Source organism: Lichtheimia ornata (genome assembly GCF_029851405.1).
Source record: "Lichtheimia ornata isolate CBS 291.66 chromosome Unknown scaffold00020, whole genome shotgun sequence".
NCBI lineage: Eukaryota > Fungi > Mucoromycota > Mucoromycetes > Mucorales > Lichtheimiaceae > Lichtheimia > Lichtheimia ornata.
In genome coordinates this window covers 276,836-296,053 of record NW_026695340.1, presented here as the reverse complement: position 1 = coordinate 296,053, position 19,218 = coordinate 276,836, and the positions used below count along the sequence as shown (strand labels likewise).

The window sequence follows — 19,218 nt, the reverse complement described above, 5'->3', positions numbered from 1 at the left end:
TTTTATAAAGAGTATTGTAAAATCTACTTTTTTTGCTCACTCATGCATCATATTACTGTGACTGAGGAGAAGGAGAAGGAGGAGGAAGAGGGATGAACGATATATGGAGCTATTGCTTGGAGGAGGGTGATGAAGGGTAAAAAGAGGTGGGATGGTAATGCTGTTGCTGTTTAGCCGAGTCCTGCATTTCCACGAACCCGTACCTATCGCCATGTTGCCCATCCAATAGCAGTCGTCTAATGCTCGTGCCAAAGCGTTTGGCTAAATCCCATGGCATACCAGCTGACATGCATAGCGGGAATAATCCTGGTGGTTGTTCATGTTGCTGCTGCATCCACTCTTGATTACGCATCCTGTCAATCGATGTTGCTGTTGCTGCAGTCGTGTTGTTAGCATTGTTGTTGTTCTTGGAGAGCACCGATGATGTTTCTTCTTTCTTTGACAAATATGCGTCATCGTCATTATCAGAATTTGGTATTGCCGTATCGCATGCATACGATGGCGGGTCGAGATTTGGATATGGATCACAAGCTGCATCGGGAAGTTGATGATAGGAGGTCCCATAGGCATAATAGTCAGTGGATAAAGCATCGTCATGTTGCATAGAGTGCATGGTCAACGTGATGGCTGGGCTTTGAAATGGATTTGGTGGATCATGATCGTCGTAATATCTCCTATAAGACATGGGAGCAAAAGAAGGAAAACCAAGAGAAAGAGAAAAAGAGAGAGAGAGAAAGAGAAAGGGAAATACGCATATAATGGTGAATAATAATGATGTTTGTACAGGGCAAGCTATACCACTTACCCCTGAAACAAAGCAGCACACTCTTTCTCAACCCACAAATTAAGGGGGTAGAAGGCTACAAGAATCTTGCTGTTGCAGCTGCAGGGTCACTCTAAGGATGCATGTAAAATCACTCAACTTGTCACCGCCACCATCACCATCACCACCACTAGTACCAATTTCGAAGAAGACGCTGTAACAGGATGTAACTCGCATTTGAATGCATGATGTATATATGTGTATATAAAAGTCTGTGCGTTTTTGTATAGGATGGGATATAACAAAGTGGAGGGACAAGGTGCTCATAATATTCATACATTGTAAAAGACGAGACCAGCCGCTTGGTGAATCAAAATGGTTGACCAAAGAGTATCATTGTTACGAAGGTGGATGTTGTTGAGAGGGATTGGATAGACCTGAGCCAGCAGTAGTAGTACCATAGTAAACGTTGTAAGGATCGTTATTGTCGTACGGTGGCTGTGCAGTGGTGGGCAACTGATGCATGTTCTGGTGATGCATGTTGTACGATGGTAATGGTGGTGGCGGCGCTATAGTCGATGATGAAGGTGGTGGAGGTGGAGGTGGAGGATGAGTGTTAAGAGGATATCTTGCCAATGGGATCGTTCGATAACCTGATACAGCCTATGAAAATGCTCATTGTTAAGAGAAACAAGGTGGTCACGAGGGGGATAGCCATTATTACGTACACTGTTTGATGACCTTGGTGGTTGCTGAGATAATAAACCTGGAGGTCCTTGATCATATAAGGGTTGTTGCTGATGGTTCCCGTGAGGAGATGATGTATCACCCACGGCATTATTTACCGCGCTCGTGTTACTCTGGTTATGATAGAAAGGATGAGAGAAACGTTCAAAGTACGCTCAAGGATATGGCAAGTCAATTGTTACCATTGGTGATTGTATTCCATATTCTTGTTCAGAAGGAGGATCTGGAGCATTGAGACAGGATTGAATGAGACTCTTGCCCTCGGGCTTGGTAACCAACGGCTGCAATTTGGGAGTAGTAAATGTGTACACAAGCCCTGTTTCCGAGACAACGAGCAGCAACACTTGCGTACCAGTCAATGTACTCAACTCATATGCCTAAGTAAGTAGTCATGGTAGTGAGCTGGTGGTGGTGGTGGTGGTGGTGGTGGTATCCATGGATACGTTGTTGTTGTTGATTTACCTTTTTCATCAAGCCGGCCTTCCTTTTCGAAAAGGTGATGTGTCGTTTGGACTTTTCTTGGATATATTCAATCTTGATCTTGCGTCTTCCAGCTGAGCGTTTCCCAGGCTTATCAAGATCTTCACTCGGATCGGATGCATTGTCTTCGTTGATCGCTTCCTCTTGCGGCATAAAACTCGTCATTGGCGATGCACTCGTTGGCTGCAACATGTCGTGTCCTGATTGCTGGTTCAAGCCAATGCCAGGTTGAAAAGGCTGTTGCTGTTCGTGATCCATTTCATGAATGAAGTCTGCAGGTAAAGTGGGAGAAAGGATAAAAGAGAAGAGCAACGGCTGACTATGCACGACAGCAGACCATGGATTCCACAAACTGGGGACTAAAAGGCCTTGTAGTACAATGACAAGACAAGGGTGTGTACCACTCCTCTCATTACTACACATCTCCGGGATCCCTCCATCAACCATCATAGTAGAACAATTGATGACTCCCAATTAATAAACCATCCATATTCAATGAATGTACTTCGTCTTGCAGGCTCGTGTACAATAAAAATGATTCCTTGTTGCTACCCAACATCTCTTACAGTATTTGACTTTTGACGAAAGGATAATTTGATGCTGATGGAAGAACCCTACACTGATCTTGTGTTACACAGCGATGTCAGTGTGGTGGATTTTGGTATCATCAAGCATCATAACAACCGATCAAAGCGTTCCTTTTGGGAGTGAAGGAGACGCATCCCATAAAGGCAAGTGCCAAATCTCGATTTTGAAACACCAGCTTATCAAACATGCAACACTGCTGCTGATAGGCGGCCTCCCTTTTTAGGTGCAGATCGTTTCATATTTGGCTGCTTGGCACCGCCGCTACTGATTAAAATGATCTGGAACGAACACCTTTCGACAACAAGATCGGCAATGCACATCATCGTGCATCATTCTTTGCTCGTTACAAGAAGGAATGAACCAATGAAATGTCCCTTGATTGCTTATTGGTGATTGCAAGTGGGGGTTACAGGATTTGTGTAAACCAACACCTATACACATTGCTACATGGGTAGGCAAGGATTTAAGCTATTGAGAATAAGCTTATAGAAACCGAGCTTCTGGTAGATAACAATGACCAGATTTAGGCGTATCACAAGATCAAGCTCGCGCACGCATGTTGTTTTTGACTTTGGGGGAAACGTGCAACAAAGAGTGTTTTGAATGTGTCAATACAATGACACGCTGTTGACATGATAAACCTCAGCAGAATTTTCTTTCATTTTCGATTTCTCCAGGTCCACTCATGGCACTTTTTTCGAGATCATTCAGCAACTGACTTAAAATAGCTGCATGTCCCCCAATCCATCGATCACGTCTTACCCGACATGATGCATTCACACGCCAAAGATCTAGTCCCCGCCCATCGAATAAAGCGTACACGAATAATCTTATCGGCAATGATTCTCCACTTTAATATGCTGCTTCTTTACAACCCCAAAGGCTGTGGTGTTAAAAAAAAGGGGGCAAGTGAAACAAGGATTGGGATGCAGAGTACTATAACTATACGTCAATAGAATTGACGCTAATGGACGATGAGCCATCGTTGTCGGAAGGAGAAAAAGTAAGGTAGAAGAAGAAAAATAAGGGGGGGGAGGAAAGGAGTATGCGTGTCATACACGGCATGCATAATCATGCCTGCCGACTAACCAAGCCTCATGCTCACCGCTTTAAAACACAGGCTCTTCTCAATTGGAGCAGGTTTTGATTTGATCTCAATTGTATCGAAATTTCCTAAAAGGGGTGTGGATTGACGAGTATGGGTGTGAGTGGGCATTCCTTAGCATGTTTGTAAGTGGATGCAATTCAAAAAGCGGCAGTGACCGGAAGGCAACTTGGGAGTGCGGGCCATTATCGTCTCGAAAATTCCGCAACGTTACACTAAGACCTTTTTGGAAAGCCATACCAGTTTTTTTTACACCAAGCAAAGCTAAGCTTAGAGCACCTGTCGCAAAAACCGATCTAGTTTCGTTGGCCCCGCCCCTCCATCCATTCCCTCACCTCTCCCCCCATCAAGCAACTTGCTGTCGTAAGACATCGCAGCAGCGCATACATGCATACGTACATATATACTTTTGATATCAACAACAAGGTATTCAGAATAAGGGCGATGGAGAGTACAAAAAAATGTGGATATTTATCTCTCTCTCTTTTCGACATGGCTAACCACCAGGTTGCTTGCTACATGAGCCCTTCTATAATGCACCGTAATCTCTCTTTCATTTTCATTCTAGTCGTTTCTCATTGGCTATATTGAACATTGCTCAAGGTCGCTCACATTTATTCCCGTTCACTTGAGCTAGTCCTCTCTCTCTCTTTCTCTCTTTCTTTTCCACTCACTCGCTCACTCGCTTACTCCACTCGCTCTCTCTCTCTCTCTCTCTCCACTCACTTCACTTTTTTTTTTCTCACCCCCTCTTTCTCCTCCTTTTTTCTTTTCAACAACACATCCTTCACTGGTGTATGTCATCGGTTTCTTCGCGTGGAGACGACGTGGCGCGACAAACACACTCCCACTCACACTGGTCAGTGCTCCACAAAACACAATGGTGACTCATTGGCGGGAATGGCATGTCTCATTTGCTTTTCGTTTAGGAATTTCGAGCTGATCATTCGTGAGCAGCCTGTCCATTCGCGAATGTGTGGTGTGGGTGAAAGGGGTAAAGTGCCGACTATGCCATGATCGCCTGACATCTATACGCTCTTGATGCTGACATGTTTACATGCACACTCGCTCCTACCTATATCATCGACACTTTATCGACATCCCATTAGTTGATCGACGACCCATTGATCCCCCTCCTATTGTACAACTCAAGATTGTAGGCCAAGATACAACAAACATGATGGATAGGTAGCGTCGTAATCATGACATGTATTAAAGAATGTTTCACTCATCAATTCATTTGCCATTGACTATGTTTTAGCTTACAAGCGGTATCGCCTTATATCTTTCTTGCTGCGGTACTTGTCCCTGCTGACCACACCGATGCACATGAAGGACCTTTGCAAATCGACTTTCATCGAAGATTGATCATTGGACGCACCGTTTCATCCTTGTACTTGTTACGTGATCTCGATAACACGGAAGGTGCCTTTTTCGTCTTTTCGGACATGTCGGTGCGCGCTGATGGTCGCTATCGGTTACGAATGTGCTTATTCGAAATGCAAGAGTAATATCGGTCTCCAACAGTAGCGTGGTGGTTGATCTCATTTACGCTATTCTATCACACATTTACATCTTGCATTGATTGCTAATTGATTTTTTGCCATTGGTGCACCTTGCTGCAGATCAGCAGTTCGATATAGACAATCGGTTTTGACAGATCCATTCATTGTATATTCTGCAAAAAAGGTACTTGTAAAGGATTTCTCATAGTAACATCCTCTCCCTCTCTCTAATTGCATGACGTCGTATAGTTTCCAGGGATGCATCTATCATGTCCTCTCGCATGTCATTTTGCCGAACAAGGTCTCAAGATCCGTATACGAAAGGAGTCAAGGAAACGATCAATGCTCACCCTCCCCAGATCAGGCAACCAATCAACCGATGATGGAGGTGGGGGTAAGCAACGTGATTAGGGGTTGCGATACACAACAACGTTCGATTCTCAATATGCACCAATAGGAAATGCTTCAAGATCAAGCACTAGCTCCCAAAAGAGATCGCCTCATACTACATCAGGAGTACTGGAAGAAACGCGTAAGCCAATGAGTAAGCAAGTAACGCGTGAAATAGCTCACGATCGTACAGCAGCAGAGGATGCATCATCGTCATCGGCAGCAGCATCTACTCCACCACCTTATCATTACGTCAATCGAAGGAATACTGAAGGTTCATATACCATGTGCAGTATATCCAATACATGTTATGATCTAATCAATTGCATGTAGATCAAGGGACCCAATCAATAGGGAATTTGCCACAAGGTAACTCTACTACTCACGCACACACACACGTAGCATCATAGCCTTACTTTCCTTGTGCATCATATCATCCAGCCTTTGATTCGCCTTCTGGGGGTGGTGCAACGAGTCAGCCGAGTACAATGGCATCTTCGTCTCAGCATCATGGATCAGCATTCATGGATACGACGGCTAATCAGCAGTCGACAACACACGTTATGGATACAACGGCACAACCTTATTGGACATTACCACCATTGTCATCATTCGAAAACAACCAGCATGCTTCAGGATCATCACCATTATCTCAACATCTTTCAGAGCAGCGACATCATACACCATCGTATTATAACTCAACGCAACAAGAGCAACACCAACAACGTTTCAATCCATCAATCCACCACCACCACCACCAGCATCAACATCTTTTATCATCGCCATCGTCACCTTCATCTACACAAGGTGGTGCTTTGTTAATCAATCCTTCATTACATCCGCCAATTAATTATCGTGCACCGTCATCACCATCATCAGCAGCAACAGGACCTTCTACAGCACCACCACCACCACCACAACAACAACATACAGCTGCTGGTCCTCGCATCGAATGGAGATCCGAACGTCCAGAGCTCATTTTACATACATCAATACCACCTCGAAGATCAAGTCATCCAGCAGATCAACATCAACAACCTACCGTGCTTCCATCATTACGTGAACAATTAGAACGTATTGGCATGATGCCGCCGCCGCCCTCCTCCTCCTCTTCCTCTTCCTCGTCCCCTTCTCGACATCATCATGGTGGTGGTGACAATGAAAGGTGGAAATCATGACACAGCGCCTCATTATTGTCATTAAGGTGCCAGGTCCTAGATGGAATTATTATGCATTGATATCAAATTACAACACAACAAGCATTTTTTGATTTCGTTCTTCTCTTTACGCAGCATTTTACTCTATTCTTCTCCCAAACAAGCAATCCTTCTTCTTTAGTGCACCCGCTCTTGTATTTATCACATATAAGCTGTTATGTATTGTAATCACGTCGTTTTTTCACTTCATTTCTTCTTCAATTTGCCGGGTTTTACAACATGCAATGTGGCTAGACGCTCCTTCTTTTACCTTTTCTCACGCACAAAAACCATAATACAAATACATTGCTTATGTGGGTATACGCACACACGCACACAAATGTATGGTTTCTACAATACTTGTTTCTATGTTATGGCTCTCTCTCTCTCTCTCTCTCTCTCTCTCTCTCTCTCATCAATAAACTACAATCTACGCTCTTTTCCCTCATGGTGCCAAGATCAAAGGGGGGTTGTTGATTACGAACTCTTACGTATATGCATGTGATGATGAAATAGGTTGTTTACATCCAGCGATCTCTATGACACATCTCACGAATTCGAAATGGGAAACGACCCAGGGTGCTCATTTGGGGGTCCATAAGAAGATAACAAATACCAGATGATACGTTTAGTAATCAATCATCCAATTGCTTTTACTACGTGCTGTATATACAAGATAAAGAATGGCTAAATGAGAATCATGATTGGCGCGTATACAATTTTGGGCCACACACGCGTTCATTCTAGGCAGTCAAGCACACTAACCTATACCCGTGTGGTATTGCTTTTCTAGGCATCACTGCTGTTTTGTTGTAACCACCACACCCCTACTATGTAAATAGATGTCATCATCATTGAGGGATGATAAGTGAGGACGAGATGCATTTGCAAACATGACCCCTATCACATCATCATCCAGGGTAAGATAGATAGCATGTAATAAAGCAAGGTCACATTCTACAACGACATTCAAGGAATACTTGCGATCATCGCCATGAGTTTAGACAACCTGTCAACATTGCGTGGATTGGTAACACAAGGGATGTATGTGCGTGCATTTTTGTATTCCCTCATACCCTAACAGAGCCGCCGGTGTTTCAAGACAAAAATCGTAACAAACAAACAAGGCCGCGCATGTACGATAGCGTGGTCTCATCCTACCGATATTATCTTGTCCTTTATGTACAATATCAATGTTCCAAGCAATGGCAATCATGTATGCTATAAGCAAAGGATCTCCTTATTGCAAATCATCAGCCCCCCTTCATGATCGATCACTTTTTGACTGCTGTGCGACAGGGTGCTCAAATAAGGTTTGAACCCGAACAAAGGGGAAATCGGTTGTCTGAATGCATGTGCACCCGTGGTCGGAGTTCCCTTGTCTGGGGGTGTGATTGTTTCTGCTCTCTCTCTCTACTCATTCTCAACTCTCACGGGAACCCATAATTGCCTCTCCAAGTGCTGGTATCGATCATCCAGATATAGCGTGCATGTATCTTTCTACTTTTTTTTTACTCTCCACTACGCACTAATAAATCACCGCCCATTTGACGCTATGACTAATCCGGTAATGCTTCCCAAAAAACTGAAACTTTTGAATGCTGGTGTGAAAAAGTACGCTGTTGAGAGGAGCGTATCGTTTATTGTTTCGAATGCCGTTACTATTATACGCAGTATCCTGTTCTCGTTTCCTTTACCCATTCCAATCTTTTCCCATGATATCCCGAAAGATCGGGTAACGTAATGTGCCACGCGTCTAAGTGTAGCCAATCGCCTTTTATTCGTAGTGTCGTGTCTGATGTTGGGGTTGCTTTTGTTTGTGGTCAAGGACGCATGACGAACCCATTTCCTTTTCCCCATTTTGCATCATACATCATGCTCTATATGCATCAAGGTGTATCTCATCCAAACTTGTCTTCATTGAAAAAGGAACATGTGACAAGGAATATATTACAAAACAAAGGGGGGGATGATGGCCACTTGTAGGATCTTCTATTGACGATCATTGTTGTTGTCATTGTTTGTCGTTGTTGTTGTCGTCGTCGTTGGTGATGATGATGGCGATGATGATACTGGAGGTAGTTTTTCTTCCATGGATATTTGTTCAGCCATCAACCTAGCTCTTGCTAAAGCTTCTCGTTGTCGTTGCTCGTCTCGTGCTTTTTGCTGCTCTTGTTGAAATCGCCGTTCACGATCACTGTACTGGTCACGATAGAAAGACTCTGCATCCTCCTTGTTGCCTGACTGTGATGCCGGCATAGGGCGATGGGTGCGTTTGTCATACACTATGGATGATGTAAGTATACTTTTCATTGTTGTCCAGCGTCTCTCTCAGCCTCGACTTACTCCAGTATCCAGCCCAAGCAAAACCAGCAGCAACAGCAACTATACCACCACGTCTTGCATAATCCCTATACTTGAGCATGCGCGCAGCCCGTTCCGATGAACCAGGTGGACCAATGGCAGGAGGATCCAGTCGATCAAGCACAGCTTTGATGCCATAAATAGATGCGCCACCTATCAATGCCAATAGTAATGGTGGTAGTCGTGGAATCATTGCGTTCTGAGAGAAAAGCGACACGACGCAAAATGCAGCATAGCGGGTTTGTGTTGACTCACTCACACATTGGGCCCATTTTGTACCACCACTTTTCATGTCACGTGCGATGCCCTTGTTATATAAGCTAGAAGCCCCATCATACCTCTTCATGTCTCAATATAATTGTACATACTTGGATGATTGTAAACAACCATTATTGGCGCATTCTTCTTATCGAGCTCACAATGAAAATCAATCCATTATTGATGTTGTCATGGCAACAACGCTACGCAACTACTGTTGTGATGGTCATCATACCCACTTTATTGCATAGAAATGGGACATAGGGCGATAGGTGCATTAAATCATATGTTGGCATACATTCTCATAAGGGGTGTTGGTATCAGCGTGTCGTTAGCAAAACAAGAGAATCCTTTCGAGATTCTTGGTAGGTAGGTGGGGGATAAGGCGTCGTGGTGGTGTCATTGTTGTTGCTGTGATCATCCATTGTATGCATAGAAATGGCTACGTCTTGTTGTGGTGATCCTTGCACACCAGCATCCTGCGGACTATTCAAGCCTTCTTCGTCCTCTGAATTACGCGGTCGCCGCCTTGATCTTCTCTCTGCAAATTCAACCATCATCATTATTCGTTGCTAGTCTCGTCTCTAGCATAGCTTTTTCTCTTACCACGAAAGGATATGGATGGGGTGCGAGCTACCACTATACACATCGCAAGCACAAGAATAGCGGCGACTATTGCGATGACTGCTATGATTATAGCCGAGAGATTAACCATAAAGTGTATATAACAGCAATCGAAGAATTGAAATGCAAAAGCTGCTGAGCATGTTGCTGATGATGTTGGTGTCTCTATATATAAGACAGCTGCATTGTGACGTTTTACAACTCCATGATAATCATATTTGATACCCATATACACAATATGACCCTCCTATTCAATTGCAGCAGAAATCGAATGTCGAAACGAGCACAGATGATTAGGTTTGTGTGTGTGCATTGATGTCTTTTGAGTTACCAAGGTGTGTAACCTTTCACCTTAGCCACATTGAGGCTGTCACTGGCAAGCCTTTTCTACTTGATGCACATAAATGAGGCGCACATCAATGCATACCGTATCATGCACCCATGTTCCAATCCTTTGACAATCCATATACCTCTTTTATGCTTCACACATAGTCTTAGCAGCTATCCACTACCACCCAATGTTGAAGAGTCAATCCCGTTCTCTATAGCAGATTTATAAATAGCAGCGTACAAGCCCCCAGAGATTGACACACTGTATTACGGAACAATGGAAAGCATGCCGTTTTCTAAGAATCAAGCATGCCTACGTTATTCTGAGATGTCGCGGAGGTGTGGCAACTGCTTAGTAGAATCACCAGCGTGCATATAGGATGTCGCTTTCCCACCGCTCGGATCCATGTGACATAACAACAACCGGCACAACATCAAGGATCATGGATTCACAATTCGTGCGTCATAAGTAGTATTCCTCGTGGCGCTTTGGGCATCATTTTGCACTTGCATGTCACTTTATTTTTCAATTTGGCGGCCTAAAGTGCTTTTAGCTTATGATAAATCCACAACCCAACATGGCCCTACAGCATTTCCATGAAGGTGTTGATAGTAAAGAGAGCGCATTTTCATTATTCTGCCAACCTGGTTACATGATCCAGCAAAAACGGAAGCCACTGTAGCATCAGCTGACATGATGGTATATGCCACAACACATTTCTTTGGTGGCGTCACTAGCCATGTGCCCAATTATTGGTACCGGGACATCTTTTTTACTTTAACATTCTTCCCAAACACGGATCATGATGGCGGTTTCCCAAATGATGGTGCTGCTGCTTCAATGCAAGATGATGTTACAACCTGATGTCATTGGTTTTGCCATGTTGAGATAATACATGCAGGACAATGGAATTCTTATTGGTTGTAGCACATTTAATTTCCTTGAATAATTAGGACACCGTTGTTGCTAAGTATAATCATCGCCACCCCTTTGCTGACTTGCAACTACAAAGGGTGCTTGTCCTTTTACTACTATGCACGACATTCCGAGGAATCTGGGGTTGGTATTGTTTGGCACCCAATGAATTTGATTTTACCGGGTAACTGTGGCTGAGTTAGTTACACATCCCCAAAATAGTAGGATCGATGAACTCCTCCTATAAATACATCATGATGTTTTTCTCTCACAAAGACATCTTTTCCTTTGTGTGGTCATCATGGATAACAATGAACTCAAAATTATCATTCCCGTGGTTCTGGGTACGATAGTCATATGCCTGATAATGTGTGCTGCTGTTGCCCTAGCCAAATCACGAAGAACAACATGTACGTGTGTCAAAGGAGGATACCATCCTATTACAATATCTAACACCACAACAATGGCGTTCATAGATCGCACAGAGCGGATCGATAGCTTTAATGAGAACATAGAGCAGGGATCAAGTAATAGCAGCTGGCTTCGATCACCAAGATCACAGCGCTATATCCAAATCCCCGAACCAGCAACAACAAGACCAGCAGAACCAACAGCTGTAAGCGATCCACCGCCCGCTTATCAACAATCCCAACATGATGTCCGTGTACAAATTTCCCCTGCATGAACAACCCGCCTCTTTCAATCACATCTACAAGTATACCCACTCACACACTCCCCCCATCTCTCACTTGCACCAACCGCAATCTTGATGCTAGAATCGATATAAGTCATTTGCCATGCCTTTTGTAGTACAAAGAAATAGAATAAGCTCACACCACCATTGTGGCAATAACATTAAGCTACGTCATATGATATGAAGCTTGTCCAACCAGCCGCCATTGTGCAACATCTCTACATCTATTGTTGCTCGTACGTATAAACCATGTTCACCCGTTGTTGCTACAATCACCAAACATCAACTACATGTCTAAATATGTATCTTTGCTTCGATTTGAAAAAGGAGGAAGAATGGGAGATTCTTTATGGTTTGGACAATTCGCTCATGGATAGTAGAATTTTGGAAAATGAAACAATTAAGTTATTGCACAGTAATCACGTTATAGGGTAATGGGAGTAAAATGTGTTGTAATCGGATAGGGTATGTTGTTTAGTAACCCTATAGTAACAAAGAAGGCAATTAGTAAACATAAAAAGGCATCATGTAGAGCACGTATCAACTTACTCCCCACTTTTTCTTGTCTTCCCACTTGGGCTTCTTTTCGACAGTCTTGATTGGCCTATAATCACAAAGTAAGTCAAATGATGAACGTTGACCAATATGCATAACCAAAAACACTTACACAGCGGCTAATAATAACAAAAGTGATAGGAGGATGACATTGATTAGTATGATGGATGATCATGGCATGATATTAATAACTTACTTGGTCGCTCGACGATCCACATGGTGGTGGTCAAGGTGACGGTGTGGTTGGGATCAACTTGGACTTCCTTGTATTTCTTCCAGTCGCCTTTGCCACCCCAGCTTTCGTCGTCATCCCAACCACCTTTCTTGCCATCCCAGCCTTCGTCGTCATCCCAACCACCTTTCTTGCCACCCCATCCTTCATCATCATCATCCCACTTGCCGCCTTTTTTGCCACCCCATCCTTCATCGTCATCACCCCAGCCGCCTTTCTTGCCACCTTTCTTGCTGTCCCATTCGTCATCATCGTCATCATCCCACTTGCCGCCTTTCTTGCCACCTTTCTTGCTGTCCCATTCGTCATCGTCATCATCATCCCACTTGCCGCCCTTCTTGCTGTCCCATTCATCGTCGTCATCATCATCCCACTTGCCACCCTTCTTGCTGTCCCATTCATCATCATCGTCATCATCATCCCAGCTCTTGCCACCCTTCTTGCCACTCTTCTTCTTGTGCAATTGTTGGTTTTGGCTTGGCTCTTGAATAAGACGAATAGCAGCGGTACCAGCATCATAGGGACCTGATGCCTTGATGGTGATGCTGTGTTCGCCTTCAGCAATATCAAAAGTGCCCTTGCTGAATTGATCATTCTCCAAAGCTTCTTCAGGGGTAGCAGCATAAACGGAATCATCTTGCTCTGATTCAACTTCGGAAGTTTCACCAATCAAGTTGCCGTTGTCATAGATCTTGAAAGTGTCGCCACGGTTCTTGAAATCGGTTACTTGGATACGGGCAGGCTTGTCGAGGTTGATAGAAAATGTCTCGACTGCTTGAGCATCGGAATCACCTGACCAGCGGAAAAGCGAAAAGGAATCAGTCAATTCGACGGGGTCGGCTTGTTGGGCGTTGGCTGCCATCAAAAAGGCAGCGGCTGCTGAAAGTGCAAAAAACGTGCGCATAATGGATCTCTGTCGTCGATGTGTTGTTTGTGTAATGCAAATACTAAAAGGGAAAGGAAAGGGGTTTGGTACAGAGATATCGTTTTTAATAGGTGCTAAACTCTTTTTTCACTGGCCTTGCTCACCTTTTTAAATAGACACCATCCACCATCTCATGCCTTTTAATATTGTCCGGCATTTTTCTTCTAGTTCGGTTCTGAAAAGAGCATGCTTGGATTGAAATGTTGTCGCTCGGAATCATTTTCTTGTGTGTGTAGTAGTCCAGTTCCCAAGGCTCCCAATGCTTGAAATATACAACATACATCAAATGGCGTGTGTATGTGTACGTGTGTGTGTGTGTGTGTGTGTGTGTGCGCCCACATACATATGAAGAGGATCCTTGTCGTCGTCTATTTGATTTGCCGACTGCCAGTGAGATGACTTGCAGAAACTCTCGTTGATAATGATCCTTTGCATCATCCACCACCACTCCCCCTCCCCTCCGACCTTGCTCTCTTACCACAATGGCAGACACATCAAGAGTGGACAAGCTCACACAAACAGTCGAGTCCCTAATCATTAGTGACAGTGAGTACCCCTTGTTGCAGCCAACGATTGGAAACAACTCACATGCAGGAAACGAACAGATCTACAAGGCAACATGGCCAGCGTTTCCGAGACATTTGGTCATCTTGTGGAGTCCATTGCGCAATCCAAGGACAATGGTGCATTATGGGAACAGGCAACACGATTGGCACAAACGGTGGCAGGCACACTCGTCTCAGGTATTTGAAAGAATGTTGTCACGCGAGAAAAAGAACATGGCGTTTATGGTGTTTGTATTGCAGAATCGACACGTGCATCTTTCGGTGAAACCGGTGGCATCACGCATGTTACTCGTTTATTGCAACTCGCTGAGGAGAATGATACCTTCAAAGTACAAGCCTTACGTGTGCTTGGTAATGCATGCATCGATTACGGTATGTCGAGGGAGGGAGGGAAGGATGGATCAACATGATGTGTCTGATAGCGTAGGTTTTTAGACGACAATCGAAAGCGTGTACATGAAGGTGGTGTGGTGGATATGGTCATTCCCTTTCTCCAAGAACATCAAAATCATGAATTGACCAAGGTGGCATGTGGTTTTTGCTTGAATAGCAGTGTGGATTATGGTACGTGGAAGGGGAGGGGAAATGGATGTATGCAACTTGGGGCTTAACATGGTTACTGTCGTCTAGAGCCGATCCAAAAAACCATTGGCAGCAGTGATGGTATCGAATACCTTTCCAAATTGTTGAAGCCTGCTCGACTCGACCATGGCGAACTTGTCACCGTCCTATTGGCAGCACGTGCCTTGGACAACTTGATGCATGAAGGTATGTATGTGTGTATGTGTGTTTGGTAAGGACGATGGGGTATTCAATGTGGGCATATCATAGATACCGCACGTGCAAAGTTTGTATCATGCAATGATGCCATTGAGCGTCTTTTGGACTTGATCAAGTACGAATGGCAGGTGGATCAATTTACAAATTTGGATTTGCTCGGATCTCTCGTGGATGTTTTACTCCAGGCTGTGGCTGAAGATGGTAATGATGTACAACAACAACACTCTATTGGACATGTTTGTATATTGATGAAGGTTGTATACTATGATAGAGGCCGCACAAAATGCAGTTGTGGATTCCGGCAACTTTATCATGCTCCTTGATTTTGTTGAACATGCTGAATTACCGGATGAAGAGGAGAACGACGAAGAGGAAAAGAAGCAGTTTGAAGAAATCATGACAACCGTTACCAAGTGCGTGGTGTGTGCTATCTCAAGCGGTGAGTACTCTGGAAATGGTACCTGGGAAAATATAGCTCATTGTCTTTTTTGGGGGTGGGGTTGTTTGGATGATTCAAGACAGCAAGATGAATGAGTTATACAAGAATGATCACCTACTTGGACGATTCATTGGTTGGGCACGCTCGAAATCGGAAGTTTTGGCACAAACAGGAGTCTATGCATTGGGCAATCTTGCACGATCAGGTGCGTGCGTCATATGGCATTCCTTTTTTAGCGTGGCCACTTAAATTTGTGTGTATAGATGAAATCTGTATCGAACTCGTCAAACGACATCATCTGCATCAAGCTTTATTGGAAGCATTCAACTTGACGGACAAGGCAACTTTCAGATACGCTATTTTGGGTTGTCTTAAGCACCTATGCCTTGCCAGTATGTGTATACCTCTATTGCTGTTGGATGTGGTTTGGGCATTCGTTTTGATACCCATTTTTTCTTTTAGAGGAGAACAGGTCGATCATTGGTGAAGCAAATGTTATCCCCACAATTGCACCGTTACTAGAGACCACCAACGACATGCTCAAACGCAATCAATTCCTTACCATTGGCATCATCAAGTTGCTTTGTGCCAACGAATGTGAGTACCTGGAATGTTTGTTTCAGTTGTCAACCATTCACACACAGGCTAAATGTGAAATTTAGATACCAACTCTAAAGAGGTCATTAGCGGTGCTGTTGCAGGAGATGAAAGCAAGACCCCATTGGAGCTCGTTCTCGCATGTTTGGATCGTTTTGATGATGTAGCAGCCAAGAGTGAAGCAACAAGAATTTTGACCAATTTGATCAAGTCTGTGTGGCTCCATCAAGGTAATAACATGATCAAGGAGAGCACATGAGTACATGTACTGATATGGTTTTTTTGATTATGCACAGGCAACGAAGGATCGTCCTCTTTAAGAAAGAAGCTTCTCGATCAAAGAGTGGTCCAGCCCATTGTTGAAATGACTCGCACATCCAATTTCCCTGTATTAAAGAATGATGGTGTTATTGCCCTGTCGTCTATTCTTGCTGCATGGCAAATGGAGGATTCCCAAGATATGATCAATGGTACGTACATCTTCATCGTGTATTTGTGATTTCCCCCGATTACTAATGTGCATTTTCCTTGCTATAGTGTTATCTTTAATTATTGCTGAGGCACCACCCTTACCTGAAGTGCAGCCTAATGACGAGGAGCAGGAGCAGGAACAGGAACAACAACCCAAACCAGAGACCCGTTCGTTCCTTGAAGTGATCACAGGCATGATGATGACAACAAATGACGGCAACAACAGCCGACCCATTCCTCCTGAGATGCAATGGAATGTGTGTGTGCTTTTAGAGAAGATTGTGGAAGCAGCCAAAGGCGGTAAGTTGGATTCTTGGAATGTTGGGGATATACAAGGATGAATACCCACTCATATGGACGTAATACCACAGTTGAATATCAAGCTGCCATCGACAAGATCAAAATGAGCTCTTTCACAACCTTGGAACAAGCAGCTCAACGACCTGATATGGTGGGGACTGCAGCTCAAAAAGTGGTGGCTACCCTCAACTCGTAGGAGCACATAGTATATATTTATTTATTTGTCAAGAGTAAAAGCTGTTTATAAGAGCATATAGAGAGCAGTGACGATCTTCATGTTGTTGTCCTTTGCAAACTTGTTGATGTCGAATGCTGCACGATCAAGACGGGGATTTTCAGGTGTCATTGTTTGGTTTTGCTGGGATTGTTCGAGAAGAGCAAATACGTAGCGATGAGGATTATCGTTTGCTGTGGGAGCTGTGTAAGGGATATACTGAAAGAGTGGATCTTCGTTTGAAACATCGGTAGCAGGACGTTGACCATCAATGTTCGTAACGAGCCAATGCAAATAAGGACCATTCTCCTCATTATCAGGATCCATCTATGTCATTGTTAGTAAAAGACAATGACCACCTATGCATAACCTCCTACCAAAACCAACGAATACTGAGAGACGTCGTTTGTCTTTGAAAACCAAACATGGGGTTGCTGTTCCACCTCCTGAGCTTCGATGGTGGTACCCATTTGCAGCATCCTGGTCATATGATAGGTGATACGCAATTCACTTTGTGGCTCAAATGCATCAAACACTGGTAATAGGGTAGGACAATGTAAGCCGAAAACAGCATCATGATGAGTATTTATAATTATTACCCTCTGGGAACAAATGACCCTTTTCTAAGCCTTCACGGATGACAGCGTGGCTCAATGCAAAAGCAAGGGGTGAAAAGACAACAGCAAACAAAAAGATAAAAATCATGATGGCTAAAAGAACGAGGTTATTTCACACGCAAGCAGTAGTAGTAATAGTAGTAGACTTGCACGGACAATGAAGCAAAGGGGGAGAAGGAGGGGGAAATGTCTTTTGTCTTTTATATATACATGTTATTAAAAAAGAATGATCATTCCTTGAAGCATAACTTGGGTTGGTTGAAAGTCTAGTAGTTGGAACGTAATCAACATTTATGGTATCATTACGTATCTTTTAGATGCGATGGGGTTGGTGGGATGAAAGCTCGCGTGAGAATTGGGAATCATCCCTTTTGCATGACCCAATGCTTTGATTGGTTTACAGGTTTCAGACACGCTGGTACAGCACACCACACCACACACGCACACACACTAATTCTTATCATATCGCCTGCTGATAGAACGATAATTATCCTTTTTTCTTTTCCCTTTTCTTTTTATGCTTGCTACATTCTTACTTTCACCCTCATTTTGTTGTGCACGAAGGCCCACTTTATCTCGTCGAGTATGGTCATCAACATCATCATGTGTAACAAAAGGCCGCAAAATCACTACTTCATCTAATGCTACTCCTTCTTCCACCACAACCACGACAACAACAACAACAACTTCTTCCTCGTCTTCTTCTTCTTCAGCTGCAACAACAACAACAACAACATCTTCCACAACACCTGTATCGCTCTTTTGGAGAAGACGTTCATCGCATGACGGTGACAATGACACTGATCAAGTGGAGCGTGGCATGTCGAATCTGCTCATACAGAGTACACCTGCACAACGCCCGGGACTTTTGGTACGACGACCTGTATCATTTAAGCGAGCTGTTCGAGTGACTTTGACGATGGTATTGGATGGAAGAGCGATCCTTCAATGTTTATCGACAAGCAACCGTACGATGATGGATGATGACGATGAGCTTGTGCAAACGATTCAAAGAATGGCTCGACAATACCAAGAGCACATGCAAAGGATCACGGTGGTACTCACGCACTTGAGACGACACGACAAGGCGCTACGAGTGCAAATCATGCACAAGACCACATTACATTTGACCTTACCAGACTCGTTATTTTTCCCGCATTCACCTAGCAAAGCAAGAGCATGTGTTTGGTTGCAAGATCTCGGCATTCAACCTGATACCCCAGGCTTTGAGCTTCATGAAGAGACTTATACTTCCACTTGTTCAAAACAAGCCAACAATCCAGCATCCTCTGCCATCATCGGCCCTGGTTATTTCAAAGATATCCAGCTCTTCCTTGATCAAGTCGATCATCTTATTGAACGCAACATGGCTTTCTCCAATGCATCATCATCAGCATCGCAGAATAATAGGATACCAACTTCATCATAGCTCATTCCTTTTCGTCATTGATAATACATCTCTTCCATGTCATCATTGTTTATTGCGTTTTTTTATTATTGTTCAGGATGGTATTATGAAGGGGGGGGAAAGATGGATTGGGGAATGTTTGTTTTGGAGTATA

At 43.8% G+C, this 19,218-nt stretch overlaps 9 protein-coding genes across 9 annotated transcripts; 4 read left to right on the top strand and 5 right to left on the bottom strand.

Moving 5' to 3' along the window:
• Nucleotides 1-109: 109 nt before the first annotated feature.
• Nucleotides 110-685, bottom strand: O0I10_005173 (uncharacterized protein; the record flags this gene model as incomplete). Its single annotated transcript, XM_058485220.1, has 1 exon — nt 110-685. One exon carries the CDS (start codon nt 683-685, stop codon nt 110-112), a length of 576 nt encoding a protein of 191 aa, XP_058344047.1.
• Nucleotides 686-1,162: 477 nt separating this feature from the next.
• O0I10_005172 (uncharacterized protein) lies at nt 1,163-2,248 on the bottom strand (the record flags this gene model as incomplete). Its single annotated transcript, XM_058485219.1, has 4 exons — nt 1,163-1,426; nt 1,492-1,623; nt 1,693-1,887; nt 1,973-2,248. The coding sequence occupies 4 exons, from the start codon at nt 2,246-2,248 to the stop codon at nt 1,163-1,165; spliced, it is 867 nt and encodes a 288-aa protein (XP_058344046.1).
• A 2,232-nt stretch (nt 2,249-4,480) lies between these two features.
• Nucleotides 4,481-6,756, top strand: O0I10_005171 (uncharacterized protein; the record flags this gene model as incomplete). Its single annotated transcript, XM_058485218.1, has 10 exons — nt 4,481-4,542; nt 4,613-4,677; nt 4,793-4,871; nt 4,945-5,190; nt 5,309-5,372; nt 5,438-5,582; nt 5,646-5,720; nt 5,775-5,852; nt 5,912-5,947; nt 6,020-6,756. The coding sequence occupies 10 exons, from the start codon at nt 4,481-4,483 to the stop codon at nt 6,754-6,756; spliced, it is 1,587 nt and encodes a 528-aa protein (XP_058344045.1).
• A 2,010-nt stretch (nt 6,757-8,766) lies between these two features.
• O0I10_005170 (uncharacterized protein) lies at nt 8,767-9,331 on the bottom strand (the record flags this gene model as incomplete). Its single annotated transcript, XM_058485217.1, has 2 exons — nt 8,767-9,059; nt 9,121-9,331. 2 exons carry the CDS (start codon nt 9,329-9,331, stop codon nt 8,767-8,769), a joined length of 504 nt encoding a protein of 167 aa, XP_058344044.1.
• Nucleotides 9,332-11,567: 2,236 nt separating this feature from the next.
• On the top strand, nt 11,568-11,951 carry O0I10_005169 (uncharacterized protein; the record flags this gene model as incomplete). The annotated part of the gene is made up of 2 exons (XM_058485216.1): nt 11,568-11,676; nt 11,743-11,951. 2 exons carry the CDS (start codon nt 11,568-11,570, stop codon nt 11,949-11,951), a joined length of 318 nt encoding a protein of 105 aa, XP_058344043.1.
• Nucleotides 11,952-12,434: 483 nt separating this feature from the next.
• Nucleotides 12,435-13,651, bottom strand: O0I10_005168 (uncharacterized protein; the record flags this gene model as incomplete). Its single annotated transcript, XM_058485215.1, has 4 exons — nt 12,435-12,443; nt 12,510-12,564; nt 12,628-12,634; nt 12,712-13,651. 4 exons carry the CDS (start codon nt 13,649-13,651, stop codon nt 12,435-12,437), a joined length of 1,011 nt encoding a protein of 336 aa, XP_058344042.1.
• Nucleotides 13,652-14,154: 503 nt separating this feature from the next.
• Nucleotides 14,155-17,021, top strand: O0I10_005167 (uncharacterized protein; the record flags this gene model as incomplete). Its single annotated transcript, XM_058485214.1, has 14 exons — nt 14,155-14,218; nt 14,278-14,415; nt 14,479-14,610; nt 14,674-14,802; nt 14,869-15,006; nt 15,070-15,219; nt 15,290-15,457; nt 15,537-15,662; nt 15,721-15,849; nt 15,920-16,054; nt 16,120-16,284; nt 16,351-16,524; nt 16,592-16,825; nt 16,897-17,021. 14 exons carry the CDS (start codon nt 14,155-14,157, stop codon nt 17,019-17,021), a joined length of 2,007 nt encoding a protein of 668 aa, XP_058344041.1.
• A 45-nt stretch (nt 17,022-17,066) lies between these two features.
• O0I10_005166 (uncharacterized protein) lies at nt 17,067-17,744 on the bottom strand (the record flags this gene model as incomplete). Its single annotated transcript, XM_058485213.1, has 3 exons — nt 17,067-17,366; nt 17,417-17,574; nt 17,639-17,744. The coding sequence occupies 3 exons, from the start codon at nt 17,742-17,744 to the stop codon at nt 17,067-17,069; spliced, it is 564 nt and encodes a 187-aa protein (XP_058344040.1).
• A 429-nt stretch (nt 17,745-18,173) lies between these two features.
• Nucleotides 18,174-19,085, top strand: O0I10_005165 (uncharacterized protein; the record flags this gene model as incomplete). Its single annotated transcript, XM_058485212.1, has 1 exon — nt 18,174-19,085. One exon carries the CDS (start codon nt 18,174-18,176, stop codon nt 19,083-19,085), a length of 912 nt encoding a protein of 303 aa, XP_058344039.1.
• Between the last annotated feature and the right edge of the window lie 133 nt (nt 19,086-19,218).